The sequence below is a fragment of the Oreochromis niloticus genome, linkage group LG7 (genome assembly GCF_001858045.2).
Source record: "Oreochromis niloticus isolate F11D_XX linkage group LG7, O_niloticus_UMD_NMBU, whole genome shotgun sequence".
NCBI classification, from domain to species: domain Eukaryota; kingdom Metazoa; phylum Chordata; class Actinopteri; order Cichliformes; family Cichlidae; genus Oreochromis; species Oreochromis niloticus.
The window spans coordinates 14943006-14963880 of record NC_031972.2 but is presented as its reverse complement, the minus strand read 5'-3'; the positions used below and the strand labels follow the sequence as shown (position 1 = coordinate 14963880).

The 20875-nt window shown below is 43.0% G+C and overlaps 1 protein-coding gene across 10 annotated transcripts in view; it reads left to right on the top strand.

Moving 5' to 3' along the window:
* dab2ipb (DAB2 interacting protein b) overlaps positions 1-20663 on the top strand; it is a 180314-nt gene extending 159651 nt beyond the window's left edge. For 9 of the 10 annotated variants that reach the window (XM_025908514.1, XM_025908513.1, XM_013274055.3 and 6 more), the window contains 9 exons: positions 55-199; positions 842-1078; positions 1196-1397; positions 3371-3558; positions 5992-6868; positions 9264-9401; positions 14234-14436; positions 14539-14626; positions 16312-20663. In XM_025908514.1, coding sequence (XP_025764299.1) covers positions 55-199; positions 842-1078; positions 1196-1397; positions 3371-3558; positions 5992-6868; positions 9264-9401; positions 14234-14436; positions 14539-14626; positions 16312-16479 — 2246 coding nt within the window. In that variant the 3' untranslated portion in view covers positions 16480-20663. The remainder of the gene's footprint in view (positions 1-54; positions 200-841; positions 1079-1195; positions 1398-3370; positions 3559-5991; positions 6869-9263; positions 9402-14233; positions 14437-14538; positions 14627-16311) is intronic. The other variant, XM_025908515.1, reaches the window with a different exon arrangement.
* The last annotated feature ends 212 nt before the right edge of the window (positions 20664-20875 follow it).

Genomic DNA, 20875 nt, shown 5'->3' with positions numbered 1-20875 from the left:
GAAACATATAAGTAAATACTCTGTGTTCATTCATTCTTTTTTAAAAATTTGTAGGCGAGTTCATCAAAGCTCTGTACGAGTCGGATGAGAACTGTGAGGTTGATCCATCCAAGTGTTCGTCAGGTGACCTGCCAGAACACCAGAGTAACCTGAGGATGTGCTGTGAGCTAGCCTTCTGCAAAATCATCAACTCATACTGGTGAATGCTGGAGCTTCTATTGTTTAAACGTGTGTTTAAGTGTCTCCAGTGTGCATGCATTGTAACTTTCAGGCTTCATCGTTGTGTATTATAAACACTGCTACTGAGGGGGCTTTTAATTAGGTTATATACAATGTAGCAGCAGTTGCCAGATATGTAAATACAAACAACTGTTGTTGTAAGTGTGATTATAGCAACAGCTCAACAATGATTTAAAGAGCCTGCTGAGAGCTCCTTACTAAAATTCAAAAAGGAGACTCATCACATGATGAAGGAACCACATGATTAATGTTCACTCAGCCTACAACCTTGCTACATCCAGCAGCATAGACAGTAATATGAGATACTCATACCATACAAAAATATGCATTATTAAATGAAGTACACAAGTGCCGGGAATGAAGTCTTCTTTATATAACACCAGTTTAAAGTAAAGACTCTACAGTGTTAGAGTAAAAAACCCCGACAATCAGATGATTAGCTATGAGCAGCACTTGGTGACAGCAGGAAGGAAGAACTCTCCTTTAACAGGGAGAAACCTCCAGGAGGACCAGGCTCAGGGATGGCAGCCATCTACCTTGTCTGAAAGTCTACATTTGGATCTCAGAGAATAACTTCTCTCCTCTCTCTAATCGCCAACAGTGTCTTTCCACGAGAACTCAAAGAGGTTTTTGCATCGTGGCGGCAGGAATGCAGCAACCGTGGTCGACCGGACATCAGCGAGCGTTTGATCAGCGCTTCCTTGTTCCTGCGGTTTCTCTGTCCGGCCATTATGTCCCCCTCGCTTTTCAATTTGATGCAAGAGTATCCCGACGATCGCACGGCACGCACACTCACGCTCATTGCTAAAGTCACACAAAACCTGGCAAACTTCACCAAGTAAGTTTCTGCTTTTGTTTTGTGTTTTTAAAACCCCTTCTATTGTTAGAGTAGAATTGTGGACTTAAAACTCTGCTACGTCGTTTTGTCCCCCTTTCTCTTTCCTGTTCCTAACAGATTTGGTAACAAGGAAGAATACATGTCCTTCATGAACCAGTTCCTGGAGCATGAGTGGACCAACATGCAGCGTTTTCTGCTAGAAATCTCAAACCCAGAGACAATCTCCAACACAGCGGGCTTTGAGGGCTACATTGACCTCGGCAGGGAGCTCTCTACATTGCACTCCCTTCTTTCAGAGGTGGTCTCCCAGATGGACCAGGTACTTAAAAATATGTTGGTCATTAGCTGTCATCAAGATCTGTGTGTGGTCAGCCATCCGCGCAAGAGAGACAAAGAAGAGAGTGCAGGCAGGGTGGAGTGAGCATAGATGAGTGTCAGGGGTGATTTGTGACAGAAGCATAGCCGTGAAAGGGAAGGTTTACAAAACAGTAGTGAGACCTGCTGTGATGTACGATTTGGAGGCAATGGTGTTGACAAAAACACAGGCGGTGGAGCTGGAGGTGTTAAGATTTTCATTAGTAGTGGCCAGGATGGACTTGATTAGAAACTGGACAAAGGACTTTGAACATGGAGCTGCCAGGGAGGAGGAAAACGGGAAGAACACAAAGAGAAGAAGGGAAGGAGGACATGCAAATGGTCGGTGTAACAGAAGAGGATAGGGTGAGGTGATCTGCTGTGGCGACCCCTAAAGGAAGCAGCAAGAAGTAGTAGTAGTAGAAGAAGAAGAAATCTGAATGCATCTCTGAGAGTACTTGGTAAATCCCAAATAGATAATATACTCTGTGCGATACTTTGGTATTGATCCGCTACCAAAGTAAATACAGGGCCAGTATTGCTGATACCAGTACAGATATTTTACCCTATAAAGGCAGCTTATGTAGGGGAGAGCAGTGTGTCATGGCTTATGAGGTAAGTCATCATTAAATTAAACAGATGTGACCATCAACACAAAAATAGTCAGACATTTTTGATTTTGCATGTTTGATGTTTCATTATTTTCTACATTTCTAAATCACTACTCAGTGGGTGACATAGAAACAAAGTATCGCTCCTCTCACGCTAGTATTGATCTAATACCAATACCAGTGTCTGTACTGTCACTATCGATAATTGGATCGATCCACTCACCTCTATTTTATACCTTTTTGCGACTCGTTATTGGCCTTGAATGTGTTTTACAAGGTTTTGCTCCATTTATTCCACTCCTGTTCCTACATACCTCTGATTTTAGCCCAGTCGAAACTGGGTTTTCCTGCGATTTCAAACGCAGCTGATGTGCCGCTGCCCCTTTCAGAAAGAGATCCGTGAGTGACAGAGAGAAGCGCTAATGGGAGCAGCGCAGCATATTGAGTTGAGTTGGGGATGGCAGCTGATCAGACATGAATGAAACATTCCGTCACTTTGAAATTTCTCCCTGAGTGATGACTCTCCGATGTAAACATAAATCACAGCAGGGCCATTGATTTAAACTTAAAATCAGGACTTTACCACAGCTGAGCACGCGGCCTGAAAAATGGCTCGTGACGACAGGTTAACGCGCAGTTAATGGGCCACATTAGAGTCAATATTTCATAGTCCTTCTGTTGACTGACATGGAAAAATGTGTACATAAAAGCCGATTTATTGGAAATTTGCCTGTATTGAAAGACCAGCATATGTGAGCACAGAGAGAGGGAAGCAGATAAAAAGCAGACGAGTTTAGCTTGCGCTAAAACACAAACAAAGCCTTATTTATTGGTTTATTGATTTATTTTTTATCGATTAAAGGTGAGATCCTGCAGGTCAGGATTGAATCGCTCTAGTGTAGATCAGTATGTTTATCCTACATCATCAGTAATTTATGATGGCATTACATAAACAGTGCGCCGGGGGAGAACACACTGAGGCCGGGGCGAGGCATGTTCTGGGTTTATAAGGACATTTCCATTAGCTGTGGTAGCAGATGGGAAGCTGGTGGTAGCAGATGTTTTTTTTCTTACTGTAGATCATTCAGCTAAATCTTGTCTTTCAATAATTCAGAAATCAAAGTCTGGTTGAACCCCACCCCGTCCATCAGACTGGAGTTTAATTATTCGATGTGGCGTGGGGAAAATAATGTCTCAAAAATATGCAAATTAGAAACTCAATCAAACTGCACTTAAATAAAATTGAATTAACGCTGCCACTGAAGTGGTCCGGAGCAATATTTAACTTGGATTACATTTAATTCTGTCTGCTTATTATTATTTGCAGAGCGCAGCCTCTAAGCTGGGTCCTCTGCCCAGGATCCTGCGAGAGGTGAACACAGCTCTGTCTAACCCGTCCAGTGTCCAGATGACACCCGGCCAGTCCTCCGAGCAAATGGGCTCGCCTCCTGCTGAGGCAGGCTGCAGCATTTCCACCGGCCTGCAGAAGATGGTCATAGACAATGACCTTTCCGGGTAAGACGTTTTAAAATATAAATACACTCAAATTTCTAAAAAGAGAAATGCGAGTTTGAACGTTATTTTTAAGCTGCTGCTGAGTCTGAAAACTTTAGCCACTGTGCTGAAAAAATACCATGTATGTGCAGCTGAGGTATATTCCACCACACCATTGTGGTATCCAAAGAGTCAGCTAGTACATGTTTAAACTGCTATAAATAGAAAAATCACTCAACATCTATCCAGCAGAAAAAAACGAAGTAGTCCTGAAAGAGTCCTTTTATCACTGAACAATTTTAAAAAATGGGATCTGCCAGTGACTCACCCTTCTCCTAATCATATAGACTTGAAGCGTTTTGGAACATTTGTTCAATTTTTAGACAGCTGGATACCCTTAAGTGACCGTGCCACTCAAAAACATATAGCGCAGACATGTCTGAGTTTACAGTTTTTAATAATGTACATCTTCTCCAGCTCCAACACTAGCAGCCAGCTCTGGGCATATTTGATTACAGGTTGGGTCTGGAATTGATTTGAGAGATGGGCTACTTGCAGGTAGTAGATGTGCTGGAAGGAAACTCATCTCTGTCACTTGCAGACTGATATCAGACTGATATCAGTCTGCAATTGAAATACAACAATTAACTGTAATAAATTTTTGTAAATCATATATCTGTTACTGTCTACAGAGGCAAGTTACATTTAATAGAAATTCACATTTGCACTCAGCAACCTTTCTGTTCCACAGGAGTATAACCACAATACAAGCAGCTAGCAGCCACTTGAGTCGAGTCCCCTCATGTTGTGCGTATTGACAAAGACTCATTCAGACTGATGGCAACATGTTGCCAATCTGCGTGCATTTATAAATGAAACGGCAGTTATTTGCAAACCTTCAGAGAGTGATTGCAGTCGGTTCACGTCAGAGTGGGACTGTCTGCAGAAAGCCTCCTATCAGGTGACCTGTGCAACTGTCATGTGGTCACAGAATGTAACAATGAAATATATTCACCAGGCAGAAGGTTGACATGTGTATTTTTACATGTGTGAGTAAGATATCAGCTTGCTCTGAATTAGGATGTAGTTTGTCAACGTGAGTGTGTCCACTAGTTTTAGTTTGAGCCGATTTATTGTTTGCTCGGCTAATGTTATCACAGGACCCTGGTACATGAGATGAGCCATCTTTTTCATAGTATTTCCAGAGCATTTTCATTTATTTAATAAAATATCTATATTTTTGAGCCTCTATTGATACATTATTGCAGTGCAAGTCTCTGTTGAATTGAAGTTTTCAAACCTAAAAAAACCTAGTTGATTTTTTTTGGGCCATAACTCTCATAAGTGTTGGCCAGTTGTGACAAAATCTTACACAAATGTCTATGGATAGGGCAAAACTCCAAACCTGACTGATTTCTGGAGCCACGTAATCTTGAGGTGGTGATGAGAGTTCAGTGTCAGTGTCTTCTCGCGCTTGGCAGTTTTGCCGAGTGCTAATGTTTGCCAGGTGAGGCAGCGACACAGTGAAAAGTGTCACCTCTGCTTGTTTACATCAGCCCGATGAAATCCTGTTTACTTTCCAGTGGATGAATACTCACTCAGACGGCACCTTGTCTCGCTTATCCCCTTGTCCTCTCACTCGCTGCCAGAACAATGGCAAGGTGACACTTGAAAAGATTAACATAAAAGCAGAGGGACCATCACCAGGAAATGGCTAAGACAAATGGAAAAAATAAAAAATCCAGCGTCTCAGGCGAAGATGAGGAGCATGAAGAGTGTCAGAGAGTCTGTATCATTACGCTTATCAGGCATCTGGATCAATAGAACTAATTAAGCGATGTCCCTGTATGACCTCATGTCAGAGCCCTGCTCTTGTTACTTTATCACAATAACTATTTGCTTGTGTGTGTATGTGGTGTAACCTCAAGAGCGAACTGTGAGACTGAAATTCAAACGAGCGCACCACAATTCTGTCTTAATTGCTTCTTATCCACCAAAAAATAGGATGAATATGTCAAGGTTTAGAAAAGGAGAGCGATTGAGCAGAATGAAGAGGAGAAAGAAGTTGAGGGAGGGAAAGATAATGGAACACTGGCAGAAGGACACCGAGAGCAGGAGGAGAGGAGCGTGATGTGAATGATAGAGATTATTGGAAGATAAGTCACATCTGTCAAGGTAATGGTCTTCTGGCAGTGAAGCCTCCGTCTGCTATCAGAAGAAATGTGAAGGGACGGCTGAAAGAAATCGCGTTTTCCTAAAAGATTGATTTATTGGATTCTCTTTGATTAGATTACGTTACATTTGTCTGTTGTGATCAGGTGGTTTTAGCTCATTTTAACACTTGGATCCACTTTTGTGGATACTTTAAGACACATTTTATTTTTGCTCTTTTTGACCTCATGTTGACGTAGCTGGATGGTTATCGTTATGGCTTCTGATGTGCCTCTCTTTCAGATTGGTCGACTTCACTAGATTACCATCACCCACACCAGAAAATAAGGATCTGTTCTTTGTGACAAGGAACTCAGCTATCCAGCCTTCCCCTGCACGCAGTTCAAGCTACTCTGAGACAAATGAGCCAGACCTGGGCATGGCCAATGGCAGCAAGAGCTTGTCCATGGTGGACCTCCAGGACCCCCGCATTCTGGATGGTGGCACAGTTCCCGGCTCCTCAGATGCTCTGGGTGAAGGCCCAGCTTCCGGGGCAGGCTGGTCAGCCATAGCCTCACAAGGCAACATCCCCGGAGGTCCCACCATAAGGCGGCCAGGCCAGACCCCCACCACCCCAGGCACGGAAAGCACTCCTGGCCGACCCGCCCAGCTGCTAGCCCCGCTGTCCTTCCAGAACCCAGTCTACCAGATGGCGGCCTGCTTGCCCGTGTCCCCAAGGGGACTGAACGACTCGGGTTCAGAGTGCCACAGCTCGGTGAGTTCCCATAGCAACAATGAGGAAGGGCCAGCAGGAGGCAAGCACTCCTTCTTGAACCACGGCGGAGGGGGCGGGGGGAGCAGCGGGGACGAGTACACCAGGCGCTCTGGGGAGTTCAACCGCCGGCAGCTGTCCCTCACGGAAACACCGCACCAGCCCGGCGTCCCCAGGCAGAACAGCGCCGGCCCACAGAGGCGAATAGACCAACCGCCACCTCAGAACATTACTCGTGGCCGCACCCCACCGAATCCGCTCAACAGCGGACCCTACCCCCGGCCCTCCTCCGGCAGCATGATGACGTCATCGCCCGATTGGCCCGGCAGCGGGGCTCGGTTACGGCAGCAGTCCTCCTCCTCCAAAGGCGACAGTCCTGAGACCAAGCAGAGGGCTCAGCACAAACAGGTACCGCCGCACGCAGCGCGAGCTGCAAACATAAAATGCACAACTACTCGGTCATGTGAGCAATCTTCAGCACAGCCAGCTATAGCTGCCTCACTGTATTTAATCACTTTAAATTACAGTAATATACAAATTTGCTGTTACAAAACACCCATTTATGTCATGCACGTCAAAACGGGCTGCGTGGGTGCTCGCAGACACTGCACATTGTGCCCTAATGAACTATAGTCACTGTGCATGTAATAATAGTAATTTGCATACAGGCAGCTCATCACCTCACCACTGTTTTACTGGTTAAGTTTAATGGGTTGAGAACGATGGTGGCGGAGGCACAATTAGTATCTTATTAACGAGCAGTATGTGCTCAAACGTGCTCTCTCCAGACAACAGGAAACAGAGCTCGTGGATACAAACGGTTACAGTAAATTGCAAAGTCATTATTGGAAAGTCAGGACTTTGGGGTGTAATCAGAAACACTAATCAATTTTTGCCCCAGGCAAACTGGCTAGAGGGGATAACATCTGCATAATAACTGTAATGCTTTGCTCTCCCCAGTGTGCTAAAAGTCTACAGTATCGCCCCAAGACTGACTGAATTAATGAGAGCAGCAAAACAAAAACTAACAAATTGAATTTGTAGAGGGCTCACTCACAGTTATCATTAAGCAAGATGACTTTAATGCCAGTGTGTGTAGATTGATGGATTGATGCATTAACCTCCAAGCTGGGAGTGTAGCTCTAGGAATGCTAACATTTATCAGTCACTTTGCAACTGTGGTCCAGCTATAAATACACCGATCAGGCATAACATTATAACCACCTGCATTATGTTCACTTTTTGCTGCCAAAACAGCCCTGACCCTTCAAAGCTTGCACTCCTCTAGACTCCTGAAGGTGTGCTGTGGGATCTGGCACCAAGATGTTGGCAACAGATCTTTTGAGTTCCGTACGCTGTGAGATGGGACCTCCTTGGATTAGACTTCTTTGTCCAGTTCTGGGGCCAGGTTTTGGCCAAGTCAATGCCTCAAACTCGTTCCTGAGTTTCACTCTCAAAGGGTGCACATGGTCTGCAACAGTGCTTAGGTAGGTGGTAACATCCACATGGATGGCAGGACCCAAGGTGTCCCAGTATCACACTGCCTCTTCCAGCTAGCCTTCTTCCCATAGTGCATCCTGGTGCCAGGTGTCTCCCCAGGTAAGCGATGCACACTCACCTGGGGATGTAAAAGACAATGTTGACTCATCAGACCAGGCCATGTTCTTTTATTACTCTGTGGTCCAGTTCTGATGCTCACATGTCCACAGTTTTTGCTTTCAGTCTATGCAGCCACTTACACAACAAACTGTGATGGACTGTTACTCTGACACCTTCCTATCAGAACCAGCGTTGCTTGTGTGTGTGCTTCAGTAGCTCGTCTTTGATCAGACCACATCCACCACCCTCTGCTCCCCCACCTGCATCAGTGAGGCTTGGCCGCCCATGACCCCGTCACTGGATCACCACTGTTCCTTCACTGGAGCTCTTTTGATAGATACTGACCACCGCACACTGGAACACCCAGTCCCCATGCTGGCCCATTTTTTTCTGCTGCTATAACAGAAACAAAATGGTGAAGACAATAATCAGTGTTATTCACGTCACCCGTCAGTGGTCACAACGTTATGCCTGATCTGTGTTCCTCAACTATCTGACTATTACACACATGGCACCAAAAGATGAATCCTTGTGTTTTTCTTTCCTTAGCCATGCTAAATGTCTGAAAATGGACTCCACAGTTTATAATAACATTAGATGTTTTGTTGCTACTGTGGGACATATAGCGAAGAATCATTAATGAGGACACGAAAGCCAACAGCTTAGTAAAGTTTCACTCACATCACATGTATAAACAGGCACGTTTGTGCAGTTTGACATGTTTAGATTCAGATACGTTATCTCTCAAACTGCTTAAATGCAAATGAGTGTCTGACTAATTTTTTAAAAAACCAAAAAAAAACCCCCCCAGCAGATAGCAATGTCACATGACTGCTAGCCTTTGCCTCCAGGTAGATTTCAGTGCAGGTATTGAATCTTACAGTGTTTACTTTCCCTAGCTGGCAGTGCGACGCTATAGCTGCTCTCACTCCCACGTGTTTAAAAACCTGCTTCAGAGAGCGTGTGCTACAGGTTTGCGTGAGCCTGAACACCGAAACGTGTATCCATTCCACCTGCTGCTTTCAGTCCAGATGAGTCGGTGCATTTCAAGCTTCTTTTGGTTTTTTTTGTTTTGTTTTCTATTGTTTCTGTGGTGATATTGCAAACTCCCTCCTCCCCCTCCCCCCCTCCTGCTCGTCACTTGCTCTCATGTATGTATGTGTGTGTGTGTGTGTGTGTGTGTGTTTTGTGTTGGTTTTACTAGGCCCCCTCCCCAGTGAACCCCAGTGCGTTGGACCGCACAGCAGCCTGGCTATTGAATATGAATGTGCAGTATTTAGACCATGAGGGGATGGAGCCCGAGTCACTGAGAAACAGAGAGGATCTAACTCAGGTGGAGAAGGTAACCTGCCATCCGACCCCCTACCCCAGCACCCCCCTCCCCTCCCCTCTCCTTTTTCACAAACCACCACAACCTTCAGCCCTGACACCCCCCACTGAACTGTCCTTCCTTTTCTTTACCACTCACACACACTTCCCCTCCTGAAAGTCCCCCTTCTGCACTCAGTTATCTGCTGATTTTTTTTTTTTTCATTTAAACTTTGCCCTTGCCTCTGAGCCAAATTGTCACAGCAAAAAGCCACAGTGTGCATATTTCCAACATAAAAGTGAAGGAAATCGCTTCATTTTGTGCATCGGTCTGGCTCGATAAATAATACATTTTCAAAAAAACGGACTTTTTGGTGATAGTCCAGCTGTTTATCTGCGATGTTTTTGGACTTTTATGCAGCTGCGGGAAAATCATAGCAACAGCAGTTACAGCAGGAGGTAGTTATCATGGGCAAATAATTGTGAAGCTAAATATAGCAGGCAAGAATATCAACAAGCTCCAGTGCTGACAGCAGCAGCTTCATTAATCTCATTTTCTTGATGAACGCGTTAGCCTTTTTAGTAAAATCCAAAAAGCTGTGAAACCCAAGTATATTAGTCTATATATTATTGTGCAGTTCTGTCACATTTAAAAAGCTAAACTTTGAAAATAACTAGAAATGAAGTGTGTGTGAGAGTTAAACTGCTTTAAAGACATCTCCCTTCACCGCCAGAAGAAAACAAAAAAACGTCCCCTTAATCCTTTCTGACCATCTTTAACACAGAGTTAATAGTCCAAACCAGGTGTGTCCGTGTGCGTGTGTGTGTGTATCCACATGCAGCATCCACACAGACGTCTTGCAGCTTGTGTGTGCTCGCATCAGTGTGAGAGACGGGGACATAAAGAGGCTTTTTGCTGCTTCCTCTGCCTACGTTCGCTGCTTCTCTGCTGAGCTACCTTTACAGCCGTTCACTCTCAGCTTCCACACTTTGGTTGGCTTGTCACATGTTTCCCCCCCTCCCTTCTTCTTTTTTCCTTTTCTTTTTCTATTTTTTGTAAATCCTTAATGAATACAAACCTGTCATTCCAGCATAGCTCGTACGTTATGGAAGCCAGCAGCCCCGGCAGGGAGAGTGACCAAAGAAGGCAATAACTTCGGTGTTAACAAAGAAAGCCACAGCCACCTTAAAATAGCAGAGCCGCTAACAAGACAGGAATTGTTCAAGAGTGGCTTAGACGCTCCTGCAGCTAATGGTCTATACAGTCTTCACTATACGGACAGTATAGACAAATGTAATGAAATAAATGCTACGTGCATTTTTACTTAAATAGAGTGTTTGCTGGCTACCTGCACAGTATGTGTTTAAATATAACGGATACGTTTACATTTTGTGCTCATTTTGTTCTCAATGGTTAATTTAATCTGTGTCAACAGTATCCTGGCAATCTAGTTGGTAGTGTGAATATCTAATCGATTTGATTAATGATTCTCTCCTGTTAGGGTCACTCAATGCTCACTCCCCACTACCACCTGAAAATGATTTTGACACAGAAGGAAAAGTAGGTTAGAAGATCAGCTTGGTCGAAAAATGTAGATTTAAAGTTTCACATGCTATACAGTCATGTGCAGAAGTCTTGAGCCATCCGTCACTTGGTTATATTTTGCTTCCAAACTGACCTATGACTCATTCGAGCATAAATACGCAGCCTGTTGCAAAAACACATTATTTTGTTCCGATTTCTTCAGTTTAATCTACATAAAATGCCAAAGACGACACAAATGGCATTTTTTGCACCAACACAGTGATTCCCACTAGCCAAAACCTGGGCATATAACGACACGGTGTGCAATATGTTCCTGAAAAAATGAGCAAACTGGATAAGTGGAGGACAAGGCCTAAAAACTATCTACAGCAGATAAACAGCATCTGAAAGTCCTTAAGAAATAGGACCCAGCAAAGACCTGACACAGGACCTGAGACCTTTACACAGTACTGTAAAAGTGGTCTTGCCTAAGAAAGTATGGGGACTCAAAGTTGCTGGAAGAAATGATGCAAAGTAAAATGCTTAACATTTTGACTCAGGGACTGAAAATATTTATAGTATGTATTTTTTTTCAGGGCTGCATTAATTATACTAAATTCAGTTCAATTCAGATTTATTTATATAGCTCCAAATTACAACAACAGTCACCTCATGCCACTTTATATTGCAACAATCAGATGACCCTCTATGAGCAAGCACTTGGCGACAGTGGGAAGAAAAAACTCCCTTTTAACAGGAAGAAACCTCCTGCAACACCAGACTCTAAAAAGTCTAAAAACCCCAAATTGAACAAACCTCCTTCCAGTGTTTTCCGTTGGGCTTCTGTTTTGACTTAACTGTCCTGTGAGAGATACACGGATGTCAGCAATAATAGAAATATAACCCAGGAATGCCGTCAGATGTAACATCAGGACAACAGGTGCACAGATGCATCTGTCCAGATCGCCTTTGTTTCCCCAGCTCTCTCTTCTTCTGGTCTGTGTTATCAATATTTATGTGTGTTAATTTTTTTTAGCCTGCTTGAACATCAGATGCACATCTGCAGAGGGAGACAGTATGACTGAAATAAGTCAGATCTTCTTTGTGTCTTTGGCTGAAATACATCAATATTTAGCGGTGCTTCGCGTGGCAAAGGCACGGGGTTATATTTCAGCAAAACCTTCATGATGATAAATATTCAAAAACAAAACATTACTTGTCAAAATAGCTGCTTGAACAAATGTTCTAACCCTTTCAACACATACAGAGAGAGAAGAGGATGATGAAAGGAGGTGATTTTTTTCTCTTTTTTGTGGATAGCAGAAAAGGTTTGACAGCTGTTACAGCTGCTTGATTTTCTTTGGGTTAGATGGAAAGAGAGAATGCCGGTAAGAAGACAGCATAAGGAAAAACACTGGGTCGATGTTTGCTGCATTTGAAGCAGACCAGTGCAGGGACTGAGGACAGAACAAAGGAACTTCAGATACAGCAGATGTCATTTGTTCTCAGGGGATCTAGTGACAAGAACATCTGGGATATCAGAGATGGAGAGAGAAGTGGGAAAAGGGTAGCTGATGAGACAAATCTATGGAGGTCACTCATACTGCTGCAAACAAGAGGGCTGATGGGGAAAATATCCCGGTGGAAAGCAGTAGTGTGACATGGGTAAATAAGGGTGAACGGGTACAGAGTGAGCAACATCCTCGCTTTGTAATTGGATCTGATCGTTCTGGATGCTCTAATTCTGTCAAAGATTGTTGCATTTTATTCAAAACTACACAAAAAACAAGAATTAAAGTGAAGCAAAGCGAATCTACCAGTGTAATAAATAACACTTGTTAACCACCTCAAACTGGTCACAGCAGATCAGTGCCCCTCCCTGAGCCTGGATCTGCCAGAGGTTTCTTCCTGTTAAAAGGGAGTTTTTCCTTCCCACTTTAACTAAGTGCTTGCTCATAGGGGTTCATCTGATTGAGGGGGTTTCTCTTTATTATTGTAGGGCCTTTCCTTATAATATAACACCCCAGAAGGCGGCTATTGTTGTGATATGGCATAATATAAATAAAATTATATTATTATATTATTATAAACTAGCAGTGAGGCTTGAGGAATGGCAATGTCAGAAGTTCTGTCCACAGGTTTAGGTCGTGTTTGTGGTTGGTTTTTCAGTGTGTGATCTTTGATGTTTTAAGCGCACAGGCTTAAAGACTGGTTGGTGACTGCCTTGGCAACCGGCAATCATTAGGCAAAAACGAGTATTCCCCGACTGGATGCAAGTCCAAGAATTAGTCACTACCAGGTTGCCAAAAATGTTGCCCACCCCAGCTTTAGACTGTTTAGACCCAAAAAATACTTGTTTCCTCTTCTCTGACGCATAGACCGTGTATTAAAGATGGCCATAGCCACCGAGTCTTAAAGCCAATATAAGCCTTAAACCTGCAATCTTTCTAATCGCCAGCAGGGGGCGAATCCCCCTGTGAGCATGTCTGATTTTAAAAATAAGTGTATGGGAAAACAGGCTTACAGCTCACTGTTAATTTTATGAAAACGTTTCAGAGCTATATTCAATTCAATTCAATTCAATTTTATTTATATAGCGCCAAATCACAACAAAAGTCGCCTCAAGGCGCTTTATATTGTACAGTAGATAGCACAATAATAAATACAGAGAAAAACCCAACAATCATATGACCCCCTATGAGCAAGCACTTTGGCGACAGTGGGAAGGAAAAACTCCCTTTTAACAGGAAGAAACCTCCGGCAGAACCAGGCTCAGGGAGGGGCGGCCATCTGCTGCGACCGGTTGGTGGCTACATCTATCTTTTATATACAGTCTGTTGGCTGAAGAGAAGTTCCTGTTTCACTGGTTGCATCCTTTTCTTATCACCTCCTCTTTATTCATCCAAAATTCCCATTTTCCTCCCTTCTCTCTTGCTTTGATTTTTCTTTCTTTTTGCCAGTTACATGTCTCAGCAGGTCATTGGTTTCAGATCCAGAGCAGAGGCTCGCCACCTTCTAACGCCACTTTTTGGTATTTATGGGGGGCAATAACAGCTTTACTGGGCTCGTCAAAGGCACTGTGATGTCAATCAGTGTTTTTCAATCTGCTATCATGGCATTCCATATAAAATGTCCCACAGTAATTCCCTTTAGACAAAAATTATACTCCATCTCAGACACAACACAGCACAGTCCCAGGTCTGATTGAGAGATTGCCGTTTTTTTGTTCTCGTCTCGTCTCGTGGTAATGAAGAAGGGGACCCCGCTGCTAGGGCTGATGAAAGCGTTGATAACAAAACGCGATGATGAGAGCGTCCTCATCGCTCCGCTTCTCTGTTCAGTACCAGCAGGAGATCGCGCTGCTGCAGGAGAAACTGCGGGCGTCGGTGCAGAAGCTGGAGGAGTACGAGGCCCGTCTGAAGGGTCAGGACGAGCAGGCCCAGAAGGTGCTGATGGAGTACCAGGCCCGGCTGGAGGAGTCAGAGGAGCGCTTGCGCAGACAGCAGGACGACAAAGACCTCCAGATGAAGAGCATCATCAGCAGGCAGGGGAAAGGAGGAAGAAGAGGCAGATTTGCTGAGATGTATTTGGGATTCTTCGTTGCACAGCTCCTCTAACTCTGCCCTCTCTTTGTTTATCTTCCCAGGTTAATGTCGGTGGAGGAGGAGCTGAAGAAGGATCATTCTGACATGCAGGCGGTGGTAGACTCTAAACAGAAGATCATCGACGCACAGGTCAGTCCACCGTAGCGATCCCACCGCGGGCTGCGTATGGCTTTGTGGATACTTTTCATCTGCGCGTTTTAAATTTGTATGTGCTGTCACTTTCTTCTCCTACTTGAGGAAACAAAGGGTCACTGAAATACAAGAGATGTTTAATTCATAGCTGTCTAGCTGTGGCATTGACAAGCTTGGATGGCTGAGCAGAATTTCTCAGCTCCCTCCCACTCCTCCTTATAAAACAAAAATGTCTTATCTGGTTGTCTGTCAGCATGTAGCACCTCTATAATCCACAGTGGTTCATATTTGTGTAAAATTGCATTGAAAATCTACCTTAAAAGAAAAAATGTGTTCTTTCAGAGCATTTTTAAGGAATTTTGAATGTTTGTCGTTGGGTTTGTAACTGTCACCAGAGAATGATTGTGTGGGTATGAATTTTACAGGCTGTATAGAAGGATTAAACCATCCTGCTTGTGTGTGTGTTAGAGCTGTAAGTGCAAACAGCAGCACACAATTAAGAGCAAATCTGCATCTTTGTAGCTTAGGTGTTTCACAACAGCTTTGACAAAGAAATGCAACTGATGTTTACACAGACACAAACATGCATTGGCAAATAATCTCTGTCACACACGCAGTAATGACAGTGTGCATCTACAAACACGTGCGCTGCAGTAAGGCAATGAATTGTCAGCCTCGGTACACACAGATAGAAGGCAAATAAAAAAGGGCATTGCAAAGACGGGGAGTGAAGGCTGCTTTAGTGGACTTGGACAGGAAGTTGATGTGTTTTTAAAAAGGCAGTTTTTATCTACGTTAAACTACACAGAGTACACTTAAAACTTCTCCACAGGAGATCAGCCAGGTCTCGTAAAGAGGGCGTGTTTGAAATTAGCCATTTACAACAAAAGACTGTATGTAAAAGATGGACATAATCACGGTGATTCTACCCACTGGTTTGTGGATTTGCATTTTAAAGCCTCTAGCAGCATTAGCATTTTTGGCTGCTGTCACGTTGGTCTTTTGGAGCCAAAGACCATATATAGAAGAGGGTGTTAGTCAGTGCTAGTTTAGTTAGCAAGCTGCATCCATAGTCTTCAGCTTCACAACACAAACACATGCTAATTAATGCTTAAAAGCATAAAAAAAAAAAAAAAAAAAATTCTACTAAAACTGAATGACAGTCTTGGTCTTTATATCCAGTCTTCCTCGCCTCAGCCCCAACTGGTCGCCACAGATGGCCGCCCCTCCCTGAGACTGGTTCTGTCAGAGGTTTCTTCCTGTTAAAAGGGAGTTTTTCCTTCCAACTGTTGCCAAACACATTCTCACAGGGTGTCACCTGATTGTTGGGATTTTCTCTGTTATTTTGGAGTCTTTACCTTAAAATATAAAGCGCCACGATGCGACTGTAGTTACGATTTGGAGCTATATAAATAAAACTGAATTCAGTTCAGTTATCTTACATGAGCTGTTGGTACAACAAGCAGATGAGAAGCCTAAGCAGACAGTTAGCAGCCTAGTTAGCACGTAGCTGTCACTCAAAGCAGCCACACCCATGACAATCTAACCTTGGTTGTAGAGCAGATACCAGCAGGTTTAGGATGGGGACGAATAAGAACGTTGCCTTTCTCCTCCAACTGACGAGGAAGCTATAATATTGGATTTTTTTTCCCGGGTCTTACTGTGTTCATGTGCATTCACAGGAGAAGCGCATAGCATCGCTGGATGCTGCCAACGCCCGTCTGATGAGCGCTCTCAGCCAGCTAAAGGAGCGCTACAACATGCAGACGCGCAACGGCATCTCCCCCACCAACCCCACCAAACTGCAGATCACGGAAAACGGAGAATTTAGGAACAGCAGCAACTGCTAAGACAGACCCGGCGTCTGCCCCGAGCGAGAGTCGACCGCCCGAGCGTGTACAGCTGTTCAGCGTGTGGATGTCTACGTGCATACGTGGATGCATGTCTGTTTGAAAGACTGCAAGACTGCCGGTGTGTGCGTGCGTGAGTCTGTTTTATAAGCCAGACGTTTCCTCTTTTTTTTTTCGTTTTTGTTTTTGTTTTGTTGGGAGACGGTGTAGGAGTGAGGCCGCCACTCTTCTGAGGGGCCAGCCAGAAAAGGCAGAACTTCAACGCTGACGGACAGATCACCAGACGGCCTTCATTTATGAGGGTGATGGCCAAAGGAGGTGGGGCGGAGCTTGTGTGTATATATAGAATTCGAAGCTGTTTGCCAATGGATGCACGTAGTTTGCTGGGACAATTCACGCCGCTGTCAAAGCCTGGGACGAACCACTATATACCCAAACACAGTGACGACCGCCAGACACGGTCACCCTCGCAACCCTCCTCTCCTCCTCTCTCGTTCTTCTTCTCGTCCCTCTTGATGACCAGGTGGACCCACTTCAAAACCAACAGCACGTACTGAGGATTATCACTTTAGTTTCTCGAGAGGATTACTAGTGCTTTATTTTAAAGAACCAAATAAGAGCTTATTAAAAGAAAATTGATATTTTTAATCCAAAACAATCTACGTTTCCCTTTCCGCTGCCGAGTGTGTGTTCCTGAGCATCCCCTGACCAGCCCCCTCCCCTCCCCCCTCCTTTCCCTACGTAGTGCACTTTGCGAACAGCTATTGGTACATGAAAGGCCTTAAGTAAGGAACACACCTCGACTTTCTCCCACATCTCCCCAGCAGCTTTTTTTCTGCAAAAAACAACAACAAAAAAAGTTATACTGGCACAACTTATACTGTGGATTTGTAAAGAAACAAACGCGTTACAGATGTATTATAAACACTTAACTAAATGAATTCTATGTGATACTATATTCATGAAATTTTAAATAGATGTATGCAGTTTTTTTTCCTTCTATAGACTATACACACATATACCTATATTTGATAATCTCAAATATAAAAGCAGCCCTTTATTTCCGAGTTTTATTTTTCTTCTCTTCCGATGGAAAGACTGTCGTGTGTAGCTTGCTTTGGAGCCCTGGAGTAGAGGGAGGCCATGCTGCCGAGCAGTCGTGAACACCTCGGTCGTCCTTCAGAGTAATCCCACGCCGCGTAACCCTTTACATACAGCGCGAGAGACGGGAGCGATCGGGTCTCACCCGGTACTCATCGCTGCTCTTGAAGGCAAAGATTATCAATCACGAGCTCTGTGCGTGGTCTTTTTCTGTTTTTCTCTAGTTGCACAAGAGCTATTGAGAAACGTGCTTAACCGCGCTCGCTCATACTATACACTGGACTGATGAGCCGTTACAAGGCGTCCCCCCCACTCCCCCCAGTCCTGACATTTTTTGGGCTCTCGATGCTTTATTTGTCCGTGGTTATGAAGTATGCTGCATCCAAACTGTGACTGTGTTGATCCCAGTGACATCATCGTTGTCTCGCTTTTTTTTTTTTTTCTCCCCCCACTTACTCACCTCCGCCTTCCTTTACCTTGTTCTTCTGAATGTGAAGATGCTAGCTCACAGTTGGTCTTAACACAGGGTTTGGTCCTTTTAATCCTTCCATCCATCCCAACCATCTCTGTATTTTGGATATTTTTGTAGCCATTTTTCTCACTCTGTAACAAACTATACATCAAGCGTGAGGCCGCGCATGCTTCATCCTTGCTCTATAGCCAATAGTAGCGTCAGTATCACCATTTGTTTTCTCTGATTGCTAGCTGAACGATGATGATGATGATGGTGATGATGATGATGAGAGGCTTTTTGCAGACATGACATGAATATATGATGTGTAACTGAGTGTATTAAAAGGCTGGGCAGCCTGGGATAGTGTAAATAAAATGCTCACACTATTTTTACCTAATGTTAACAGAGCTTTTTGTAAATGTATCTTGTGCTCAGACTCTGCTGTACCATTATGGATATTGTAAATATGAAACGGCTCAGTCAAGTCATCTGTCCTCATTGGGTAGAACTATACAATCAAATTTAACCTTTCAGTGTTCTCTGTTTAAAGTTGTTGGTTTCTTTTGTATTTAGAGTGTGTTATTGCTAGCCAAAAAAATAAGTAGGAGTTTGACTCTTGGGATGTACTTCTTCATTGGTTACAGGCCAAGTCGAGTCCAGTCTCGATGAGATTCACAAGCACAATCCTGTATTTCTCATCAGTCTAGCTCTATGCACTTTTACGTTCAGTGGTTGATGTTTGTAATTAGCTTTCTTTTTTGGTTGTTGTTTTTTCAGGTGTTTAAAAATGTGGCAAAGTTTAAAATCGAAGTAAGGGATTTTTATGGTATGGCGAATTCACAAAATTTTGTATGAGATTCTCAACGATGTGACTTTCCCCCCCCCCTCCTTCTCTGAACCAGAACAAATTGCCTCAGACTGATGAGTTCACACGACTTTTCACATCTCACCCGACGTCTAACCGCCTGTAGAAATATCTGCGTAGGTGAAAGTCAGACTGTGTCACTTTGACAAGTAGAAACAGCTCTTCAATTTAGATAGCAATAAATACGCTGCGTACTGTTTTCATTGGTGGCATTTGCTGACTGTTTGGTACCATTAGCAAATTTTTGGGCACATTTTACGGTTAAAGGCACATTAGTGAGTCTGTTTTCAGACTGTGGTGAACTTGTGTTACTGTTACTACGGAGGTCAACAGTGAGGTACTGGAAGTAAGAATCTCATTCATATTCTCCACAGAAATTTTGATTATGCGATATATCATAACCCAATAAGTATTATCACACAACATTCTGATCAAGGAAAGAAGAAGGATCAAATTCTGTTTGTTTGTTTTTTTTGTTTTGAAAGCTCTTTGCTGGGGAAGCTGAGATTTGGGATAAGTAGTTCTTTCATTCTTAAAAGTAACTATGTACAGTCTTTTACATCTGCACTTTTTCTTTTCTTTTTGAGCCACATCATCTTTTTTATAGTTATCCTGCTTGGTTCAAGGCTTAAAACTCTTCATATAAGGATTTCTTGAAACATCACTGGAGAAAATGAATGGGAATTCACTTCCAGGAACCAGAGCCATTAAAATCATGGGCGTCACTGTTGCGCTCGATAGCTTAGCATTTCTGCTAAATGCTCGACTGTTTAAAACTCTACTATTAGGCTAATTTATATTATATGGAGCCTATTAAAGTGAAAAAAATTAATTTGATGATATGTCAGTTAGTAAGTCAGATTTTATAGAGTAACTAAATAATTAGAATAACTTTGATACGGTTTTTCTTTCATAAATTTGGGCATTAGCATATATAAAAAATATAACACACAAGATAACTGTTAGCATGTACCTAAGATTACAGTTAGCTAATGTTTGCAGGTCAGTTTTACAAAAAAGGTACAGTACTGATCAGTAGCTTTGCACTGGCGCTAAATCACCATGAAGTTGAGGGATATTTGTTATTTGACCAAATTATTTGGAATTTTGGTGTTAGAAAAATGTAGTATGTAGCTTAGCATTTTAGCAACTAGTAAGCCACGTACCGGCAACTAGCTTAATGGCATTAGCTATTCTGAATCAACAAATAGCTCATGCTTTTTAGCAAAAAAAAATATTTTAGCAGTTTACCTGTAGCTGTTAATCTGTGAAAGTCACATAGTCTCACTTTGAAGTTTACAAAAGTTAAACTGATACAAGGTTGCCACATTTATCCCATCAGTACTTCTTAAACAGATACAAGTAGAAGAGGCATTGCAGTTTTTGGTTTCTAATTCGACTCCTCATGTTTCAGTTTTGTTTTGTGTTGGTTTTTTGTTGTTGTTTTGTTTTTTTTATGGTCTACTTTTATAAATCAGGAAACCATGAGCTCACTCTTAACACACAGTTCAGCCAATCCGACTAAAGATGAATTGAAATATAAAGCTATAAATAAAGTAACAGATGTTGTATGTTTTCTATTATCTTGTAGAAAATACTTTTGTAAGTATGTTGAAAGTATAAAGTATTTGCTGGATTCTGCTTCCTTTGACGACAGTGACAAAACAATAATGTACAGAGGAGTTTGTGTTGACAAAATGTGGCTGTGCAATTTATGTACATTTGCAACTAGACCTATTAAAGTTTTATTTAGCTATTTTAAAATCGTGTGCCTTTCTGTCTTTTGTCTCATCGCCTCACTCGTGCTGGTATCCATCACGCTTATTCTGCTACTCTGATAGAATAAATGGAGCTTAGTTTGAGAGCGTAACAGATGAATCACGTGTTCATTAAATACTCAGGCAGGCCGCGATAGATGACAAGCAGCTAGAGAGAACATATGCTCGGTAGCGGGGTCCAAAGGCAAAGGCAGCTTT